Source organism: Pseudophryne corroboree, chromosome 1 (genome assembly GCF_028390025.1).
Source record: "Pseudophryne corroboree isolate aPseCor3 chromosome 1, aPseCor3.hap2, whole genome shotgun sequence".
NCBI lineage: Eukaryota > Metazoa > Chordata > Amphibia > Anura > Myobatrachidae > Pseudophryne > Pseudophryne corroboree.
In genome coordinates, this window is record NC_086444.1 from 1,154,396,208 (window position 1) to 1,154,417,865 (window position 21,658).

Below are 21,658 nucleotides of genomic sequence, written 5' to 3' on the forward strand. Positions count from 1 at the left end.
CAGACATCCAATCAGTGCTCTTGATGCAAGATGTCAAGGGATTGTAAAACGGATGCAGAGAACATGAACTGGATGATGCAGCCGATATCAGTGATCGCAAACCTAGGGGCAGGATCGCTGATTGGATATCTGGGTGGGAGGTAATGCAGAGAATAATGACTGGGTAATACAGTAAATAGCCAATAAGTGCTATGCATTCCAGAGTCAGTGGACTGATGCGGAGAACCCAGACTGGATGATGTGGCACATACCCAATCAGTGCTCTCAACAGAAAAGACTACGGGGCCCATTTATCAACAAGTTTTAGCTATTTAAAACGTGTGGTGTATTATAAATGGTGCTCCAGCCAATCAGCTCCCAACTGTAATTTTTAAAACACATGGCAGTTGGGAGCTGGTTGGCTGGAGCACCATTTATCATACACAACCAGTTTTAAGTAGCTAAAACCAGTTGATAAATGGGCCCCATCATTCACAGACACTCACAATTCTGCCACTTAAGTATATTTTTTCAAGTTGACAGGCCCAAGCGCTTGGGTAAAGCCCAGTACCCACGTGCCGATGCAGGAGAGATGTGTGCTGAGCGAACCGCTCAGCACACATCTCTCCTGCCGCTCAGCACAGCGCGATCTGTGCTGAGCGTGCGGGGGGGAGACGGGGGGCTGCTCATTTCACCCAGCGGGTGAAGTGAGCGACCCGCTAGATCGGCCTGCATGCAGGCCAATCTAGCAGCAGCGAAAGCGATGAGCGGGGCCGCGCATCGCTATCGCTGAGGGGGCTACACACGGAGCGATCATGACGATATTCTAAGCAATCTAGTCAGATTGCTTAGAATATCGCTCCGTGAGTACCCCCCTTAAGTGTGTGTTCACCCACTTCACAGATACAAAAGGTGAGATGTATCAAACCTTTGAGAGAGATAAAGGGGTACATTTACTAAGCAGTGATAAGAGCAGAGAAGTGAGCAGGTGGAGAAGTTGCCTATGGCAACCAATCAGCACTGAAGTAACATCTATCATTTTCATACTATAAAATGATAGAGTTGCTGATTGGTTGATGGGAAAGTATTTAGCAAAGCTTGGCAAGAAATAATGTGGAGAGGAATAAAGTGGCAACCAATCAGCTTCTGTCATTTTACAGACTTTAGGGTAGATGAACTAAGCCTTGGAGCGTGATAAAGTGGAGAGAGATAAACTATCAACCACTCCGCTCCTAACCGTCAGATGATTGGCTGGTATCTCTCCCCAAGCTTTGATAAATCTGCCCCTGTGTTTGGATTGACTGGCACTCTCTCTCCACGCATTGAACGATCATCGTTTAAACATGTCAGCCAATTTAGACGATATAGATGTCTGTACGCTCATATCGTCCAAATTGGCCATCGATATCGTCCAGTGTGTAGGCTTTAAATCGTTGGTGAAAAATCGACCATCAGTAATATCAATGGTCTATAATATCGCCAAGTGTGTAGGGCCCTTAAGATGGAGAACAAGGCCGAATTTCCATTAACAAAAATGTACAAAACATTACACTGAAATCCAAACACATGTGGAAATGACAGCCGTGAGTGTGAGCTGGGTACATATTAGACAATGTGTACCCAGCAAGACATTGGCGGCGAGGGGACCCAACGCAGGTGCCGGCATCGGCAAGTACATACACACCTGCCGATGCCAGCAGCAACTGAGCGATGGCGGGGAAGGGGGGGGGGGGGGGGGAGCATTCGGCAGCATAGCCCTCACTGGCAACGTCGACAGATTGAGTTGCACGCAGGGCCGACGGGCAATGTCACCGACGTGCCGAGCGCGCATCATCAGCAACATAGTGCCATTTTAATGAAGTGTCGTTCTGATCTGTTGGAATCGGACACATCGTTAAAAAAAAATCGTCTAATGTGTACCCCTCTTAAAACTCACAGGGGATGGGGGACGCGGGGAAAGGGGGTGTCCGGAATATAGGTAGCAGGTGACAGAAAATGTAGGTGATTTTTCTAAAAAGGGATGGGGGAGCAGGGAGAATGCCATACATACTTACAGACGTGAGAAACAGGACACCTTGCAAGTCAGTTCCAGCATTTCCCACACCTTGTGATCACAATTTGTCTTCATTACTGTGACTTATAGCCAAGTGATACATCATGAGGAACACTTAGTGACTAAACTGACAGACACGGACTTTAATTTTAATTTTATTTTTTTCAGTGACATAAAAACACCTCATCTCCAGGCAGCACGGAGATGCAGCCAATGTCTTCCCAAATGCTTTGCCATCTTCTTTCAAACTCCTTTGGCTCTGCTTAACACCTTGCCAGATACCGCTCTGCGCACCGCCAAAGCTGGCCTTTGGCTACATGGAACGGTTGGTTGGTAGGCCGATGATAGACTGGTAATGAGCGAAACCTCACACAGGAAATTTCCCACCGATGTGAAAGGGCTGAATAGGAACATATACTATGTGCACACAAGTTTTTCTAATATGTATTTTTCCACAGACGCTTAGTACAGCATAATATTTGTGTAGACTGGCCAGTAACTTATATTTACACTGTAGAAAAAAAAAGCAGGTGAATATGAACATTTTGTGCCACTAGACTATGGGGGAGATGTACCAAGCCTTGGAGGGAGATAAAGTACACGCCAATCAGCTCCAAACTGCCATGTTACAGGCTGTGTTTAAAATAAATGACAGGAGCTGATTGGTTGGTAGTTTATCTCCACTTTATCCGTCTCCAAGGCTTAGTACATCTCCTCCTATGCGAGCCACAAAAATTTAAAAAAATAAATTTTATATATATTATATATATATATATATATATATATATATATATATATTTATTTATTTTATTTGTTTATTTATTTATTTATTTATATTTCAGGAGTGGAGTTTATCAGGACTGAATATGCTGGAGTAGCAGATGTGATGGCTGGGGAATATTTTATTCAAGTGCACAGCACATTTCCTGTTAGTAATATCAGGGAAGGACACTGCAGCCACAAAATGGCTAAAGTCCCACGCTCTGAACTTGAACCTTAGAAATGTTAGGGTCCCACCTGATGAGATCATTTGGTCATGGTAGGTGGGCCAATATTTTTGGCTAAAATTATGCTAAAAACCTCAATTTTACTCCATGTTAAATTGCAGAGTTTATTATAATTATTCTGATTAAGCAGTGTTCTTAGTACTAAGTGTGCACCTGCATTTTCTCTTTTTCCTGCCAGATATAAAGTAGAAAGGGATAAAGTACCAACCAATCCGTTTCTAACTGCCCTGTTACAGGCTTTGTTTCAAAAATGACAATTAGGAGCAGACTGATTGGTACTTTATCTTTCTCCACTCTGTCTCTCTCTCTGAGGATTGATAAATATCCCCCCCTAAAGTTATAGGGGGACAAAAGTAATTTGGTATTATCCATACTCTGGACACTTCTATTATTCACTTTTAAAATGATTTCACATATTTCCTTCTATTCCCAGAGCCAGTTCTAATAATACAGAGGGTGGCATAAAGAACATTTCTCCATTAACATTGTCATCTATGTACAAGAAGGTTCATCTCCACAATACAGAAGGGGCAATCAATTGAGTATGAGGGGCAGACTATATGACCAGGAGCATCTGGAGTACAGGTATCAATGGCCACATAAAGGACTTATTTCTATATCCTAAGATTAAAGGCCTGTGAACACAGAGACGACCAATGATTCCTGTGATGTAAGGGGCTGCAGGATAAATGGATTTTGTCTAGAACATTACAGATCTGAAGGACTGTATTTCAAAGGATTAGAGTCTGTAGAGGGAATAGAGCATTATCGGTACCACAGCCGCGGCTGTCATCTCCGCTTTCACAGCGCAATAATCACAATGCATAGTATTGCAATCATTGACTATTGGGGGCTCGTCTTACGTGAAGAGTCAAGACCAGTATATGGGGCTGTGTATCTATAAAAAGGCTCCTGATGGCATTAAACTGAAATATATGCAGGAGTGCTCTCCAGGGGCACATGATCTGTGCTGCAATATAGGTCGGCATGAAATAACGCAGAATGAAGATATATATGTACCATGCGCTTTGTATTGCTATAATAGTAGGAAGCCCCAGGGGAATCACCTGAAGAGAATTTTACTCCACTTACAGTATACTGTAAGGGCCTCTGTTTTCATGGCTCTTGTCACTGAAAAACTTTTTATGTTTATTTCCCTAGACTCCAGACGGATAAGCAAGAACAAGAATTTAAAGGATATTACAGCAATTGCTTTTCAGCATTTAAGATACAAAAAACCTCTGCAAAAATGGCTTCTTGTGGCAGGTGCACCCCATTTCCCATCCAACAAAAAATGGGCGATATACGTAAAGGAACAGATTTGCTGTAAACCCACTATTCCACAATACAGATTGCTACTGTAAGACAACGCAACTAATGGTTGGTCGCCTTATACTCAATGTTCCAGTTAATCCTGAAGCCACCAAAGGGGGACATTTATCAAAGCTTGGAGGGGAGATGTTCTAAGCCTTGGAGAATGAGAGAGCGGAGAGAGATAAAGTACCAGCCAGTCAGCTCCAAACTGCCCTGTTACAAGCTGTGTTTGAAAAATGATAGGAGCTGATTGGTTGGTACTTTATCTCTCTCCACTTTGCTTAGTAAATCTCCCCCAAACAGAGATAAAGTGGCTAAACATATAATGTACCAACCAATCAGCTCCTAACTTGACATTTTTCAAACAGTCTGTAACATGACAATTATGAGCTGATTGGCTGGTACTTTCTTCTCCAAGCTTCGATAACTCTTCCCGAGTCACGACCTTTGTTCTCAGAAGTCCAAAATGGATGCCTCCTATGAGCATTTATTAAGGCCTTAAACAGCCAATGAGATATAAGCTTTGGCTGCACCAAACATCTGATTGGCTGATTTGTTTGACACCCATTTACGCAAAATTATTAAATAAAGAACTTTTAATGTACAGTAGAAGCCACATCCAGTTGTAGTTGAAAATAAAATGTCCGGCTCAATCATTTGCTTATCTGCGAGATGCACAGTAACTCAGAGCACAGTATAGCACCGACAGATACATATAAAGCCAGACAAGTGTCCCCAGTTTCATGAACTGAGAGGCGATCACGCATGACAAGTTAACTGTTTAATTAAATGGAAATCAATTACCTTTGCAGTACAGAGCACGAAGCAAAATGTGTGGGTTGCATTTCTGTATCAGGTGTCTAGAGACACAAAGCTAGGTGGCCAGAGGCGAAGGGGAAAATGAATTGCAACTCTGCATTTAATATTTACAGCTCAAAGTACTTTACATTAATCATTTCAAACAATGCAAAACCTCTTACATGGTTCAAGTTAAAACAAATAAGTTGCTAGAATTTTTTTATTTTTTTTACTTTACAATTTGCAATTTGAGCACATTTTACAGCTAAAAGTAGGGATTATCTTTGTTTTGACAGTACCACAGGGTCAGTTACAAATGCCTCCAATTTAAGGAATGTTATATTTTTAGAAACAGAATGTGGAGTTCTTTCAAAAGTCAATTGCATTTCAATTATCTTGATCTGGAATGTAAAGGTGTCAAAGATCAATTAAGATGTTGTGTCAGCGTTAAGTGTCACATTCTGTGTCTACATAAGCTTTTTATTTGTGTGCATTACAAAAAGCAGGTTAGAGTCAGATAACCTGTTTATTACATACTCATTAGCAACAACAGCAATACAAAAGGGATCAGGTTTACTAAAACTTCTAAAAAAAAAAAAAGGGAAGAGTGGAGGCAATGCCCGTAGCAACCAATGAGATTGCTGCTGCCATTTTACACAGTCAACAAAATGCTAGCTAGAATCTGATTGAATGCTATGGGCAACATCTCCATTTATCCTTCACAGTTGGTGTAGCAAATTTTACCCCTTCTATGGGGCTTATTTATCAAGGTGGTGTTTATAAAAGGGTTACAGTTTCTGCATAATTTTATGTATCAGTGCTATGTACTAAACTTCAGTCATAATGAAAATATCCGTTGCAATACTGACCGTTAATGATCGAGACACTGCCGCGATTATTAATACACAGGCCTCTATGGGGTCTATTCATGAAGCAGTGAATAGTGGAGAAGTGAGCCTGTGGAGAAGTTGCCCATAGCAACCAATCAGCTGCTACGTATACTTTTATAGAATTAACTTGATAAATGTTACTTCAATGCTGATTGGTTGCCACAGGCAACTTCTCCACTGCCTCACTTCTCTACTCTTTTCACTGCTTCATGGATAGACCCATATGTCACCAGACCACATAGGCAGAAAAGTCTGCATTGCTTAGACCAGTCGCTCCCAACTGAGGTCCTCAGGGCACCTCAACAGTCCAGGTTTTAAGGATATCCATGTTTAGACACAGGTGACTTAATACCCAAGTCTGTTTCACTATACCAGGCCTGGCCAACCTGTGGCTCTCCAGATGTTGTGAAACTACACATCCCAGCATCCCCTGTCACATATCTAGCATTGATTAAGAGCAAAACTGTGGCAGGGCATGCTGGGACTTGTAGTTTCACAGCAGCTGGAGAGCCACAGGTTGGCCAGGCCTGCACTATACCATTGGTGCACAAGCAGGGATATCCTTAAAACCTGGACTGTTGGGGTACCTTGAGGACCGGATTTGGGATCCACCTTACACCTATCAGTCAGATAAAGCAGACCATCTGCATACAGGTATTGTAATTACATTTCAGGTTTATAAAAAGGCAATTAAACCACATACACTGCACCGTGCCGGTGTCCTGCGGCCAAGCCCACCGTGTAAATACATTTTCTCTTTGCAAAAAATAAAAATCCAAGCATCCAAAACACTGAAAACGTCTAAAACCTAAAATGTATAAAATATATTTAACAATCTTTCTTTCTACAGCAAACACAGACAAACTGCAGTTATCCAGTTGTTGCTGAACTACAAGCCCCAGCAATTCTAGCAGCTTGGGAGTGCCAGGGTGTTATGCCCGCCGGTGCTATGCAGTGATACCCAGCGAGTCTCTCTAATGACTGCCAGCATATTTACAGAACCTTATCTTTCAGTGTGAACAATATTAAACTTAGCTTCCCTAGCAACGGCAATGGGATTATCAGAGGCAGAAGTGTCACTTAAGTTCTTATCCACTGAAGATACCACTATGCAAGGTCCCCCCTATTGCTGCCTTTTAGACAGTCAATGAGCCAACAAACACTTGAATTTATGATCTCTCCACTTTCACCCAATAAGTTGCTGCAACTTCACTTTTCATTCTGATGATCTCAAACAGGGCTTCCAAGATATGGGACCAATTAATCTTCCAGATAGCCGCTATGCCCAACAAGCTCCTGAGGTTTATTACCTTATCTTTGTTTTGTTAATTACAGAACAGGGTGGACATCTTATTGACTCTACTTGTTAGTGATCAATAAACACATCTTAAGGCAATACTTTTCGTGGCAGCCCGAAACGCCAGCAACAGAGCTTATAGGAAATAAAATAAGATAAAGAAGTGAATATTCATCTCAGTAAGGGTAGCGTAGTTTAAGTAAAAACGCTAATTCCCAGGAAAATGGGCGCACGCATAAACGCTTATGTAGTGTTCGTTCTAGCACCTTGCACCTGTTACAATATGTGTAGGTCCTCTTTTCTTCCTGGGTTGTCGCTCTCTGCTCTGGTGCATCTAGCACACTCTGGTATGTGTCCACTGAGATACAGACCAGAGTGTGCTAGAAGCACCAGAGCAGAGAGCGACAAAAGGGGTTTTCTTCATAAAGCTATATTGAATCCTAAAAGGAAATGCGTATTTTGCAAGCAAGTCAAACTGTTAAAAACTTGGGAGGAAGAGTAGGTGATATATGCCTGGCGTGGACCTGGCACATAGGCTATTGGTGGTAACTTACAGGACTTGTAATAATTACAGCTTTGCAAATGACCGCAGTTTAGTGAATGCGCTACACACCTGTGATTTAGGGCACAAAAGCCTCCATCGCTGCATCAAGACGATGCATTTGGTTTTCATTTTGGTTCCTATCTTATCTATGGGGCTAATTCAATTGTGTGCGCCATCTGCTGGCCATCTGAAGGAAGGGCATCTGTTGGAGCTATTCAATTGGGTGTGGTTTGGAAGGTAGATAGTAACTAAGTCGACCACTATTGGTTGACAGTAACTAGGTCGACAGGGTCTCTAGGTCGACATGAGTTTTTTTATGTTTTTATGGTGTCGTTTTCTTCGTACAGTGACCGGGAACCCCAATTAGTGCACAGTGTCCCCTCGCATGACTCACTTCGCTCGCCATGCTTCAGGCAAGGTGCCTCGCTCCGCTACCGCTGCGCTCGGCACAGGTTACCATTCCCAATTGTTGTCCACGTGGATATTTAAGTATGAAAAGGTTCAAAAAAAAGAAAAAAAAAAATCGCGAAAAACTCATGTCGACCTTTTGACCTGTCGACCTAGAAACCCTGTCGACCAATGGTGGTTGACCTAGATAGTGTCGACCTAGTTACTGTCGACCTAGAGACCAGATCCCATTCAATTGTTGCTCCAATAGATGACCATTATCTGTGCAGACACATTTTAGTCTCCCACGCCACGGAGGGGCAAGAAAAAAAAAGGTGTTAAAAAGCCTGTAGTCTGGGTGGCCATTCAGGCTTTTGCGTGGCTAAACCCCGAGCTGACAGGCGCCTTAACTAGCAACAAGTGAATAGTTCCGATAGACGTCCATTGCTAAAGATGCCCAGCTGGGGACGCAAAAACAACTGAATCAGCCTCTATACGTTTCTGATGGAATACATATATTTTATCATTGAGTGAAATTTTTTTTTACAATGAAATAGGGGTACGTGTGTCAAACCGTGGAGTGAGATAAAGTACTAACCAGTTCTACATTTCCCCCATAATATTTTTAAAACGTCAGCTTCGAACAATTCCAGCCTTTCTGCCCAATTTGAGATTTTATCTTTGTTTTAAAACAAAAACAAAAAAAATCAGTATTACGATGGAGGAACTTTTCATTTGAAGCGCAATCGTTTATTATAGATAAGCAACAAATCCTTGCATTCTGCGTTCAAGTTGTAAGAAATATAAACGCAGAGGAGACGTGTTAAAAATGTTCCAAAAAATGGCAAAAAATAAATTAAAAAATAAGTCCTAACATCTATAGTAGACACAAAAACATGTTTTTTGCATATCCCGATTATGAAAACTGGTGTTGAGGAACCACCGAAATTACACTTTCCCACAGGGTGTACTCTTCCGCCAAAAGCAGGAATAAGCAGTTATATATTTCAGGATTAAAATCTGCCATCCCACATCAAACCACAGTGGTGAATTTAATGAATCAAATAATGGTTAGTCTACTTCTAAGAATGTTGGTAACTGCTTCTTAATTTCCCTCTTAACAGCTAAAACCTGTTCTTATTAATCTACCAGAATGCCTGCAGAGTCTGTCCCCTCATTTGCATAGAGTGCCACAAGCAAAAAAAAAAAAAAAAAAAAAAGGGTTCATTGTGGCAGTCATTTTAAAAGATCATTTTGTGCTGAATGCAATTATATTATGAAAAAGCCTTACAGAATCAAAAATTCTAGAAGAATACCTATGTTGCAGTGGCTTGAAAAAGTGCATTTTATATACAGTGTAGCAGGAAACGTTGCAGTGTTACAAATCACATATACTGTATATTCTGCTCAATGCTAGCTGTGTGAAAGTTGTAACAAGCGGCTCTACTCTAAAGTGGTACAAACAATATCAGTGACACCTACAGAGTTGTCACAAAGTGCACTCTAGAACTTTGTTCAACCATGTTCAGTACATCCTACGACCCCTGATGTGAGACTCGTATCTATGGCTGGCAGAGGGGAACGGATATCATCACTCGGTCCTACATATCACTGGGGTCATAGATAAGTACAGGAGATTTTTCCATGCATTTCACCAGAGCAAAAAGACAATTATCGGCTTAGAAGCAATTACAGGCTGAAACAGAAGATAGTGCTCAAGGACATATCGCAACGAAATGGATGGAAAGTATATATAAAAATAAAAAAAGAGAAAAAAGTTAAATGCCCGTGGGAAAGGTTTGCGTGGTATTTCACAAGACATTGATTGGAGCACTCTTACCTCAGGGCTAAATAGCTCATGCTTCCCTTTTGCAGTATGAAGACAACATTTAAACAATGGTTGTAAAATCACCTCTAAAAAAATGTAAAAACAAAAATAGAAAAAAAGAATGTGAATGATAACTTTTAATGAAACACCATTTATTTGGCAGATTCCATGATGGCCTGGGTGAATACCCAACGTGAACAGGCCCCATAAAAAAAATGTAAAACAAAAATATCAGGGGGAGGGCCCAACAATATCAAATCGCTCCACCCGCATGAGGCTTCCGTGTTGCTCCACTACAAATTTGATGCATCTCTGTGTACCGGCCCCTGTGTGTGCTTAGAAGAGAAAGCGGATGGCAGCAGAGTGGACCAGCATTGACGAGGGCCCCATTTATATCCTGTCCCCCTGCAGCGACAGCGCCCCCTGCAGAGGAGGCAGTACCAACGCAGATAGCAAATCTTAAATACAGGATTGCCATGTAATCGTGACACCTAATTGGTTGTTTCTATAGATATCAATGGCTACACCTATTTTTGGCTACATTAAGATTACTATATTTAATGGACTGCTGCCTCCTGGGCATGAATCATTAAGGTATCCGGATTAAACATCAACAATGTTTAGGTCGACAGGTTCTAAAGGATGACATGGAAATTGTTGACTCAAAAATGGTCAACACATGTTATTTCAACATTTGTAGGATTAGGGTTAGGGTCAGGATTTAGGCACTAGGTGGAGGGTTAGGGTTAGGCACCAAGGTCGATGGGTAGGGTTACGCACCAGGTGGAAGGTTTTAGGTTGGGCACCAAGGTAGACGGGTAGGGTTAGGTACTAGGAGGAGGGTTAGGCACCAAGGTAGACTGGTAGGGCTAGGCACTAGGTGGAGGGTTAGGATTAGGCACCAAGGTAGACAGGTAGGGTTAGGCACCAAGGTAGACGGGTAGGGTTAGGCACCAAGGTAGATGGGTAGGGTTAGGCACCAAGGTCGATGGGTAGGGTTAGGCACCAGGTGGAGGGTTATAGGTTGGGCACCAAGGTAGACGGGTAGGGTTAGGCACCAAGGTAGACTGGTAGGGTTAGGCACTAGGTGGAGGGTTAGGGTTAGGCACCAAGGTAGATGGGTAGGGTTAGTCAGCAGGTGGAGGGTTCGGCACTAGCGAGACGGTTAGAGTTAGATATGTCAATTTTTTTTTTTTAAATGAAAAAACATGTGTCAACCATTTCATGCCGACCTTTTGAATCTGTCATCCTTTCATCTGTTGACCTAATGCATGTCGACCTACTAACTGACGATCTATACATTGTCGATCTTTTAGTCCACACCCAATCATTACATGCCTTATATCGTAGTCACCAGTTTCTAGTCTTTGTTTGGAATATTGGCTCAAATCATCATCTCCTACCAGCTACAATCAGAAAAAAATGAGGTTCGTGTCACTGGGTCACAGATATATTTCAATACAATTCAAAGAGCTTACAATCTACTACCTTAAACCCAGGCATCGCCCCACACAGTGCCCTTGAAATGAGATCCCAACATTTACATAGGCACTCGCCCCTTCCCGTAAAATAGGGTAAGCTGGACAGAGATCATCATCTTACTCCATATTCATTGTTTACTGACATTAATAGCGCTTTACTAAGGAATAGACACAGTGACATACGCAGACGGTCACTGATTCAATACATCAGGCCGACTAATGCTAGTAAGACTCTGACTCTCTGCTGGGTTCCATCACATAAATATCATTTGGTAGCCTATAATAATGAGACTATCTGCATATTGTGCCTTGTTAGTGGATGGTACACTGGAACACACTACATCCAATAGAGGGTCCTCACCGCAATAGCATGCTGGAGCTTGTAGTTACACTAGCCCCAGCACTGGTGTATTTATAATGGGTGCAGTGTGGTCCCGCGTCAGCTGCAGAAATCACTAGGAAAATAGCGCAGTGCCATTTTCCCCGGTGTTTCATCTATGCACAGTTCAGAAATTACTGGGAAAATGGCCTCCGTGCCATCTTCCCAGAGACCTGCGCATGTGCACTAGACTTTGGGACAATGCTATGGTCACCTAGTGACCCTAGTGCCCAGGGCTACAGCACTGCCTGTTAGAGAGAAGGGGGCCCAGTCGGAGCCTGCACACAGACCTCCTCCTCTCTAGATACGTCCCTGAGCCCCAACATACTCGGGCAATCCTAAGATTGCTGGAGCTGGTTGTCCCAGCATGCCCAAGTAGTCAATGGCTGACAGGTCTTGCTGGGACTTGTAGTTCCACAATAATACTTAAATCTATTTTTCACTTCACACTATTATCATGGAAAACCACGGATGCAGAATTTCTAAAAACCCGCATTACAGTCCAGGTACTTCAGATGTGTAAATCATATTGACAGAGGCACTAATTTATACCCCTTTCAGGCGCAATAACCCGGCTTGCAGATCAGTCTGAAAGGGTCCCAGGTCATTGTGCAGTATAAACGGGTAACCCCGGTCAACCGACCAGAGTTCTGTTCACAGCATGAAGAAAGACAGATTACACGGTGATTGGAGATGACGTCATATCCAAGCGCCAGCAGTAGACAGAGAGAGCACCTGTGTGCCGCGTGAACGGCACTGACCCAGGAATAACCTGGGTTGGAGCTGCAGTGTGGGAGTCTTACCTGGGTCACATCTGGGTTGGACCAGTGTTCAAAATCCCAGGTCAGGAGAGACATGTGCTCAAGCAAGGATATCCTTAAAACCTGGACTGTAATGACGGAATTTGGGAAACTGCACTAATGTAAAGAAATGGGCTGAGAATGACAGCATGACCATAAGTGCAAGTTAATTAAAACTCTTTTCGAAGCACACACGGCAGAGCGCAATTTCACAGACCGCAGCCAGACTTACGTCCTAAATCAGACTCTTCATCAGATAAGATTATATTCACAGAATTCCACTGTTATAGGAGTCCAAAGACGGTAATGGAGTCCAATGGTTTAGAATTTATTATAGCGCCTCAATGGGTGTTTTTTGTCTCACCGCGTGGAAATAGGAATACATTGGCGATAGTTTAATAAAGCAAGCGGTGACCAGAAGGGCTCCATAGGGACTGTAAAAGACAGAAGACCGCTTGATGCTGAGTGAACAACATGTTCTCTAGGTATTTACTTTCCAATTACACAAGATTATGGTATTATTGTAGAACTATAAAACGCAGGAAAATAACCAAGGAACGGCACATACTGTAAGACACTTGTTTTTTGTCATAAGCAGCTTTGCAGCTCAATTGCTCTTTGAGGAGCACTTACAAAAAAAACCACCCAGCAATTAGGTCACAATTAGAATTCAGCGTTATTTGCAATAAACCTTTCACTCGGCAAGCTCATGCCAACATAACACCCCAGCCCCAAAATACTATATACTAATGCTCTGCTGAGGTAAGCTAGTGCATCACCTAGACAGCAACAGGAAAGTGTTTGCTAGTGGTCAAATGATCCTAAAAGCAACATAATGTGACTGACCAACACACTTAGGGGGAGCTGTATCAAGCCACAGAGAGAGGTAAAGTTGAGAAGTTGCCCAAAACAACCAATCAGCTTATAACTAATTTATCTAGAACAGTCTATGAAATGACAGAAGCTCATGAATGCTTTGGGCAACCTCTCCAGTTTATCGCTCTCTCTTTCTGAGGCTTGATACATCTCCCCCTCAGAAACATAACTCCGCTAGTAAAATAAATATTGCTGTAATAGAAAATAAAACCACACACGTGTAGGGGGCAATCCAACTACAAGCGATGGTTGGGAAGTGGTGGAGAAATAATCTGAACCCAGACACCACGGAGCCACAGACCATGGATATTTTCCCCTTGCACACCACAATACGATAGAATTGCACAGTTAAATGTGTGATATTGAGGTGAAGCAAGGGGTAAGGGGGGTATTTATGAAAGCATGGAGAGAGAGAGAACCAATCAGCTTCAAATCACTAACCAATCAGCTTCAAACTCTTTTTACACAGTGTGGGGTCTATGTACTAAGGAATGGAGAGAGAAAGTGGACAGAGATAAAAGCACCAGCCCATCACCTCCTAACGGTCATGTGACAGCTGATTGGCTGGTACTTTATCTCAGTTTACTTTATCTCTCTCCAAAGCTTAGTACATAGACCCCTTGTAGCTCTACAATGGACTTTACACCCTATGAACACACTAGAGTCATTACTTGCCAATTAACCATCCAGTTTGTTTGTTTTTTTGCTTAAATACAGTAAAAACATACAAACTCTACACATAATACTTTTTGGCCAAGGCCTTCATCTTACAGTTTTGAAAGCAAAAGTATCCCCCAGTACAACATAGTGTCTGGGACCAGTATGTGCAGGACTAACATACCAAGCATTAACAAATTGAAAAGCATTCTAATATTTACATGAATAGCAAAGCAAATTAAAGAAGGGGTGGTGGGTGGGGGGGGAATTGGGTCAGCGCATCCTCTCCCCTCCCACCCTCTATGCGCGCACACTTTCTATTCCCCTAGCACCAATTCCCATTCTGCCTACTCTGAATGGGCTGGCCGGCACCTCCAGAAGTAAAAAAGAGTTTGCTGATCTTACTCACCACAGCCAATGAACGGCATACACATTCAAATATCCCCCTGCCTCTCCAATTTCATTCATAAAAAGAGAAAAGAGTAGGATTCTGTTTTTTTCTTACTTTGTTCTGCGTTCAGCAGCTTCTGAGGGGGAAAGAGAAACTAAAAAAAATAAAAAAAAAATAGAGGCTTCGATGAGGCCCCCAGTGTTTTAGGCTTGGATTCTATTCAATACCAGCACCACCATCTGCCTCCTTCTTACCAGTACTAGAGCACTTCCCTGCGGGGATGTGAAAACGTACACCGGCCCTGCGTTGCCTAATGGATCTCATTCATTCGAGCACACACGCACATACCTCCAGAATGCCTCCCCTCAATGTGTGTTTTATGTAGCCCAGTGGCAGCACAAAGCAGTAGCTGTTACCACATTCAAAGCCCCGTGTGGAGAATTAGCTCACTAGGGGGAAAAAGAAAAAAAAATCTTTTCCAAGCCCCTTTTATGGAAAATAAGAGCTTAGACTGTAAATGCAAAATCTAGCGAACAACAAGCACCACTAATGAGCTAATAACACACGGACCATTTGACGGAAAGAGTTTTCCTTTCATAGCAAGCAACATGCACGCTTAGGAGGAAAAAAAGCCTCCTTTGTGTTATGTTGCTGCTAGCTCTACCTATGAGATCAGGCTGCCAGGTCTGATCTGCCTGCAGAAGTCACCAGCGCTGGGGAACTGGAGGACGACACAGACAGTACGCACCATGGGGGTGATGTTATTACATGAATATACACGGAGAACGCCGGACAGCATTAACCCCTGCATGACTTGGGTGGCCAACAACACGTGTATAATAGACATTAGTGCTTACAGGGAGAATAGGCTTATAACTCAAGATTTATACAATGTAATGCTTCAGCAAACAATGGCAAGAAATGAATGGGAATCTGTATGTCCTGGTATATTTGGACATATTAACACTAGGGGGTCTATTCATGAAGCAGTGAGAAGGGTGGAGAAGTGAGCCAGTGGAGAAGTTGCCCATGGCAACCAATCAGCATTGAGGTAACATTTATAATTTGCATACTATACAATTGTACGGAGCAGCTGATTGGTTGCCATGGGCAACTTCTCCACAGGCTCACTTCTCCACTCTTTTCACTGCTTCATGAATAGACCCCTTAAGGCGGGATGTACTAAATGGAAAATGTGGTAAACTCCCGTTTACCGCATTTTCCTAATGTACTAACCCCCCGGCTGACAGGTCAGGGCCGCGGCGGGGTTCGCCAGCTTTTGCTGGCGATACCCCACAGAAGCCTATGGGCTTCTCTCCGCAGCGCTGTGTGAGGGATCCGATCAGATCCCTCCCAGCATGCCTCATGCCCTCCGCCCAGCACAAGCGCAGACTGACTGTCGGGGGCCGAATCCCGGAAGTCAGGGAGCCGCTGCGCATCGCGAATGACAGCTCTTATCGGAAGAGCTGTCCTCCGCATGCTGATCGCATATGTTAGTACATATGCGATCAGATTGTGGCGCTGGGTGGCGATGTGCATTTGTACATCCCCCCCTAGAGGAGCTGACATAAGTAATCTGAAGGACAGGCCTTAAACTACAATGTGGTAAAACTTGCAGTGAGAGATAAAGACGAGAAATATATAGGGGCCTATTTACTAAGCCTTGGAGAGAGATAAAGTACCAGCCAATCAGCTCCTAACCGCCATGTTACAGGTTGTGTTTGAAAAATGACAGTTAGGAGCTGGTTGGCTGGAACTTTATCTCCATCCACTTTATCTCTCTCCAAGGCTTAGTAAATAGACCCCTTAGTAAACAGATCCCAAAGTACCAACTAATCCGCTTCGAACTAATTATTTTAAACACAGCCTGTAAAATTACAGAGCTGATCTCTCTCCAAGCTTTGATACATTTCCCCCTTGCTCAGCTTTAACAAATAAATCACTTCTATATGCACCTTCTGCAAAAAGATCTACCAAGCATAAGCTAATGTTTCAGCATATGGCCTCATGCCTCGGTGATGTCACTACTTTCTAGTGAAATGATAGGCTGCATTCTCATGACTATATGTTCCGCCCACAATATGGCTGCCTCTGCTCCGTGCAGGCGGACAATTAGAAATACAGTCACAGCGGCTTAGAAGAGAGGGAAATTATCACCGTATCGTACCCATTCCCCACTGGCATCAAATAAACCCTATGGCATCAAATAAAACAAATTCACAAATATCATGTTTGGCACTTAATAATGAAGACTATGGGGTTAGATTTAAACAACAACTGGAAAAACAAAAACAAAAACACAGGAAAAAGTGGGAGGTGTTGCCCACAGCCAATTACATTCCAGCTATCTTTATTATTTTAGAAACTGGTTACTATGGGTAACAGCTCGGTTTTTAGTTTTTGTAAATTTGCCCCCCTGCGCGTACGCATAACCATTTACACTCAAAACTAAGGTGCAATTGTTTTTTTTTTTTTTAAACAGCGAAAAAACCCTGTGGGGGAGATGCATCAACCCTTGGAGAGACAGATAAAGTGGAGAAGTTGCCCAAAGCAACCAAGCAATCAGCTTCTGTCATTTATCTAGAACAGTCTTTGAAATTACAGTCAGAAGCTTTGTTGGGCAACTACTTCACTTTCTCTCTCTCCAAGGCTTGATACAGCTCCCCTTTAGCCACTCACTGCACCTCATATACCCCATATTTTAGATTCATATGAACCCTTTGCTAAATTACTGTAACAGTGGCTCAGCATCATACAGAAACCACGAAGAAGAAAAAAGAATAGTCAGTGACATCGTATAAAACCCCCCTTTTCCACTTCCAGGCCAAGTCAGACCCGGTTTCCACCGCGGCTCCGACCCGGATTATTCCCGGGGTATGACTGAATCCACAACAATCATGCATGAATGTGAGAATGTAATCTGTTCCCTTATCAGATAACAGACAGACAGTCCCTCCAACAACCAAACACAGAGCTGTATAAAATGATTGTCAATTAACAGAATTATGGACTAAAGACAAACAAACTGTCACTGGGGCAATTAGTATTCAATAAACGCTGCACAACTGTGTAGTAAGGTCTTTCTCCAGCGCAGTCCAATACCTCTCACCTGACTGCCAGCAGAGGCTCCGTTACACTACAACTCCCAGCATGCAGTATATTACACCTGAGCAAAGTCAATATATCCATTAATATGAGCACATACAAAAACAAAAAAAAAGCCCTCAGTAGCAATGGAAGGTGGATGAGTGAGCGTGTTCAAAGTTGCCGTTTAACATCTGCTACATAGCTGCAGGCTTCCTGTATGACCGAGACGCAAGATAAGCAGCAGAGGGTATCTGCAGGTGTTTATACTGACAGCCATGAACAGATAGGGGTAGATGTATCAAATCTTGGTAAGATATTTATAAGGGGTCTATTTACTAAGCCTTGGATGGAGATAAAGTCGCTGGAGATAAAGTACCAGCCAATCAGCTCTTAACTGCCATGTCACAGGCTGTGTTCGAAAAAAATGACAGTTAGGTGCCGATTGACTGGTACTTTGGGGGACATTTACTAAGCAGTGATAAGAGCGGAGAAGTTGCCCCATCAACCAATCAGCTCTGAAGTAACATCTATAATTTGCATATTATAAAATGATACAGAGCAGCTGATTGGTTGATGGGGCAACTACTCCACTAGCTCACTTTTCCGCTCTTATCACTGCTTAGTAAATGCTCCCCTTAATCTCCAGCGACTTTATCTTCATCCAAGGTTTAGTAAATAGACCCCAAAGCACCAACCAATCAGCTCCTGTCACTTTTCAAACACAGCCTGTAACATGGCAGCTAGGAGCGGATTGGCTTTTGCGTTATCTCTCACCAAGCTTTGATACATTTCCCCCACACTCTTAGAATTATTTGAAGGGCAACTTCTAGCAGTCATATACAATAGAGGTATCTTTATTCATTACAGGGAATAAAAATGAATATTATAAATAACGGGGAGAGTATTATGTGCTAAGTGATCATCCTCTCCATCGCCATCTGACAGTAATTGCACTTTTCTCACATTTATCCCGGCAGGATTACTTTCCCTCCAGACAAGATGGAGAGGTTATTATTTCACGATACAGCTGCCTGTCATTCTCACCACACAAAAGGTGTGTGCTGTTCTCTCGTGGACCGAAGTCCATTTCTTTAGCCATTTGTTTCATCGCTGTAGGAGAACATACTCCCCATCCGTGAGGTGTTATCCATCACATCATGCCACATTATCAATTATCACTAGAACATAAAGATGTACTTATAGGAGAATATACATTAACGCTATATGCAAAGTGCGTATTGAACCAAGCAGCAGAATATACCAGTCTGGACAGCAAATGGGGGGGGTGTCACAAAATGCATTTTTTTTTGGGGGGGGGGGGTTCACATAGGTAATACAAACTTTTGGCAATCACCTCTTGCAAACTAGACAAGGACGCGTGTGGGCCTAGTTAATAAAAGGTTAATAATCACGTCTAACATACATATGATGTAACGACATGTGCTTTTGGTAAACTTGGATTTCCGCATGTAAAATGATTTATTTAACCCTTATGGAATTACAGAGCACAACAATAACTTAATTTTCAGTCAGATTTTCACTCACCAGACTTTTATTTGCTGGCAAGTGACTATAAACTGATTTCTCTATTCACAACTAATGAACCAAAATAAGACACTACCACCTGTTTTATCACTGTTCCACATGTTTCCTACTTTAGGTGTGGGATACAGGAATGATCGCCACGCCGTTTTGTCTCTCCAGCACATAAGCCCTAACTGACTGATATGCAAAGGTAGGATGCGTTTCACAGCAAATAATAATAATAATTGTATTTATATAGCGCTTTTCTCCAGCAGAACTTAAATTGACGCTTTACAAGCATCAAAAACATAGCACAGCGGCTTAGTATTACAGCACCAAGAAAACAAACTGACAACTAGTGAATATGACGAAGACAATGAGATTAAATGCAGGGTGGCTGCAGCCATTATGGTCAATAAATTCCACAGGTTACATAACCCACCCACGAAAGGTACCAGGTGAGGCAACCAAAGCAAAGGATTACAGGTCGCGCCATAAATTTCTGCACACGTTACGCTCAAGCGGCGACAGCTGCATCTTGCGATTTCAGCATAGACAGTAGGAATAATAAGTCAAACCATGGAAATATCTCACTGCAGGTAAGCCAATGTGCAGTTTGCAGAAGTGTACAGCCCCATATACCCTGCTCAGCAGTATATACAGTCAGCAAGCATTAACCACCATAAAAGTCTCCGGTCAATTACTTCATACAAGAACCAAACTTCTGCATTAGTGCAGCACAATCTTACAAGAAAGAAACTTATCAAACAGCAAATGGCAAAGGTTATAGAATATGTCTGGACAATAAAAAAAAGTAGGGATCAAATAAACGAGTTTTCAGCGGTTGCTCCGACACATAATAGCCGATCCTATAACCCATCTATGGTGTTAATCTGAGCTCATTAAATCATTTAAACCTACACTTTAAGTAAACTCAACGCAGGGATTACACCTCTACAGAACAATAAGGCTCTGCCTCATTTTCACACCGTTGTGTAATTGTCTACTACAGACTGTCTTTACTGCCCAGCATTGTACAGTAATGTACACACATTAGACCCTGACCATAAATAAACAACCTAGGAGCGCCCAAAGAGTTAATCTGCAAGTCAAGTAGCCCAGTGATTAATTAGCGTCCCCAAACAGTGTCCCCCCTGCTGCTCTCCTAATGTAAGTCAGGGACAACATGCACAATTTACATTTCTCAGCTCCAGGGATGGCTCAGTCCATAGGCAGCAGGGATGAGAAACACACCAGACCCCCCCCCCCCCCCCCCCTTACTCTACCGTTCCCAGCTGTAATAGAAAAGACTGGCTTTCCGTCCTGGCCAGGCAAACACTGTGCATGTTTACGAAACCAAGGGTAAACTGTCACAGGGTGGATCCGTGTAACCTACCTGATGCTTTTTTCTCTGCAGCAGCGTCCTCCTCTGGCTCCGCAATGGGCAGCCTGGCAGCTGGCACTCCGCTCACCGTCACCAGGAAAAAGCAGAGTGTGCCCCACACAGTGATCATTCCCACCGAAATCCCTCGGCAAGGGGATAACCTGCTACCCCCTCCAGCCTTAGGCATCCTCTGGTCGCATGCTTTGCTCAGGTGAACCCAGCGCTGTAATCCTCCAACCGCTCTCCGTGACCAATACACAGAAAAACCTACAGAATGCAAAAGTAGAGTGTCAGCAGGGCAAAGGGGTCCTTCTATTCACATTACACCAGCCTATGCACGATGCACAAATATTATATATATTTGGGTGATGGCATTCTGCATCCCAACCAAATGAAACGCTATAACAGCAGAAGCTAGCACTCTGTGTATACGGATTGCCGTGTTAGGCTTCTATAAGAAGTTTCAAGCACCATGATAACCTAATGCATTTAAATCCTGAGTTGTCTGTGAAGTGTCTGATGTAAGGGTAGGTCTGGAAGACTGTCAGTAGTGCACAGGGTCAATAGCTAGGACTGGTTATCCTTTGCATGCCACAGAAGTTTACCATTAATGAACCTCATTGGGATATGTACCCCTACAAGGGAGACGACTCACAAGCCAGCACATTTCTGTAATGCCTCACTGCCGGGGACTTGCAATCAATGCACTTTTTTTTCTTCCTATTTAGCTATTTAATAAAAATAGATTTTCCCTGCACATAAGCAGCAGAGGACAGCAGTGAAAGCATACAGGGATTTTGTAGTAATAATAATAATACTGCATGAAATATGACACATATATATATATATATATATATATATATATATATATAGCAAGTAAAAGCTGGATGAATTAGTATTTGTCAGTGTGATAGCAGGGGGTGTAAGCAGGCTTGCCTCCAGCAAATGCCCAGAGTCAGGAGACAGAGATACTGTGTGGGGT

General features: G+C 42.8%; 1 protein-coding gene and 1 long non-coding RNA gene across 7 annotated transcripts in view; one reads left to right on the forward strand and one right to left on the reverse strand.

Annotated features, from left to right (window-relative positions):
- Nucleotides 1-7,331, forward strand: part of LOC135003519 (uncharacterized) — an 8,371-nt gene extending 1,040 nt beyond the window's left edge. The window contains exons 2-5 of one of the 3 annotated variants that reach the window (XR_010204626.1): nucleotides 2,875-3,071; nucleotides 3,473-3,624; nucleotides 4,201-4,419; nucleotides 6,892-7,331. This is a non-coding gene — a long non-coding RNA (uncharacterized LOC135003519). Of the gene's footprint in view, nucleotides 1-2,874; nucleotides 3,072-3,472; nucleotides 3,625-4,200; nucleotides 5,471-6,891 lie in introns of those variants that run through there. The other 2 variants (XR_010204660.1, XR_010204579.1) reach the window with 2 other exon arrangements.
- Nucleotides 1-21,658, reverse strand: part of FGFR3 (fibroblast growth factor receptor 3) — a 108,496-nt gene that overhangs the window by 86,440 nt on the left and 398 nt on the right. For all 4 annotated transcript variants that reach the window (XM_063924822.1, XM_063924819.1, XM_063924817.1 and 1 more), the window contains exon 2: nucleotides 20,689-20,943. In XM_063924822.1, coding sequence (XP_063780892.1) covers nucleotides 20,689-20,863 — 175 coding nt within the window. In that variant the 5' untranslated portion in view covers nucleotides 20,864-20,943. The remainder of the gene's footprint in view (nucleotides 1-20,688; nucleotides 20,944-21,658) is intronic.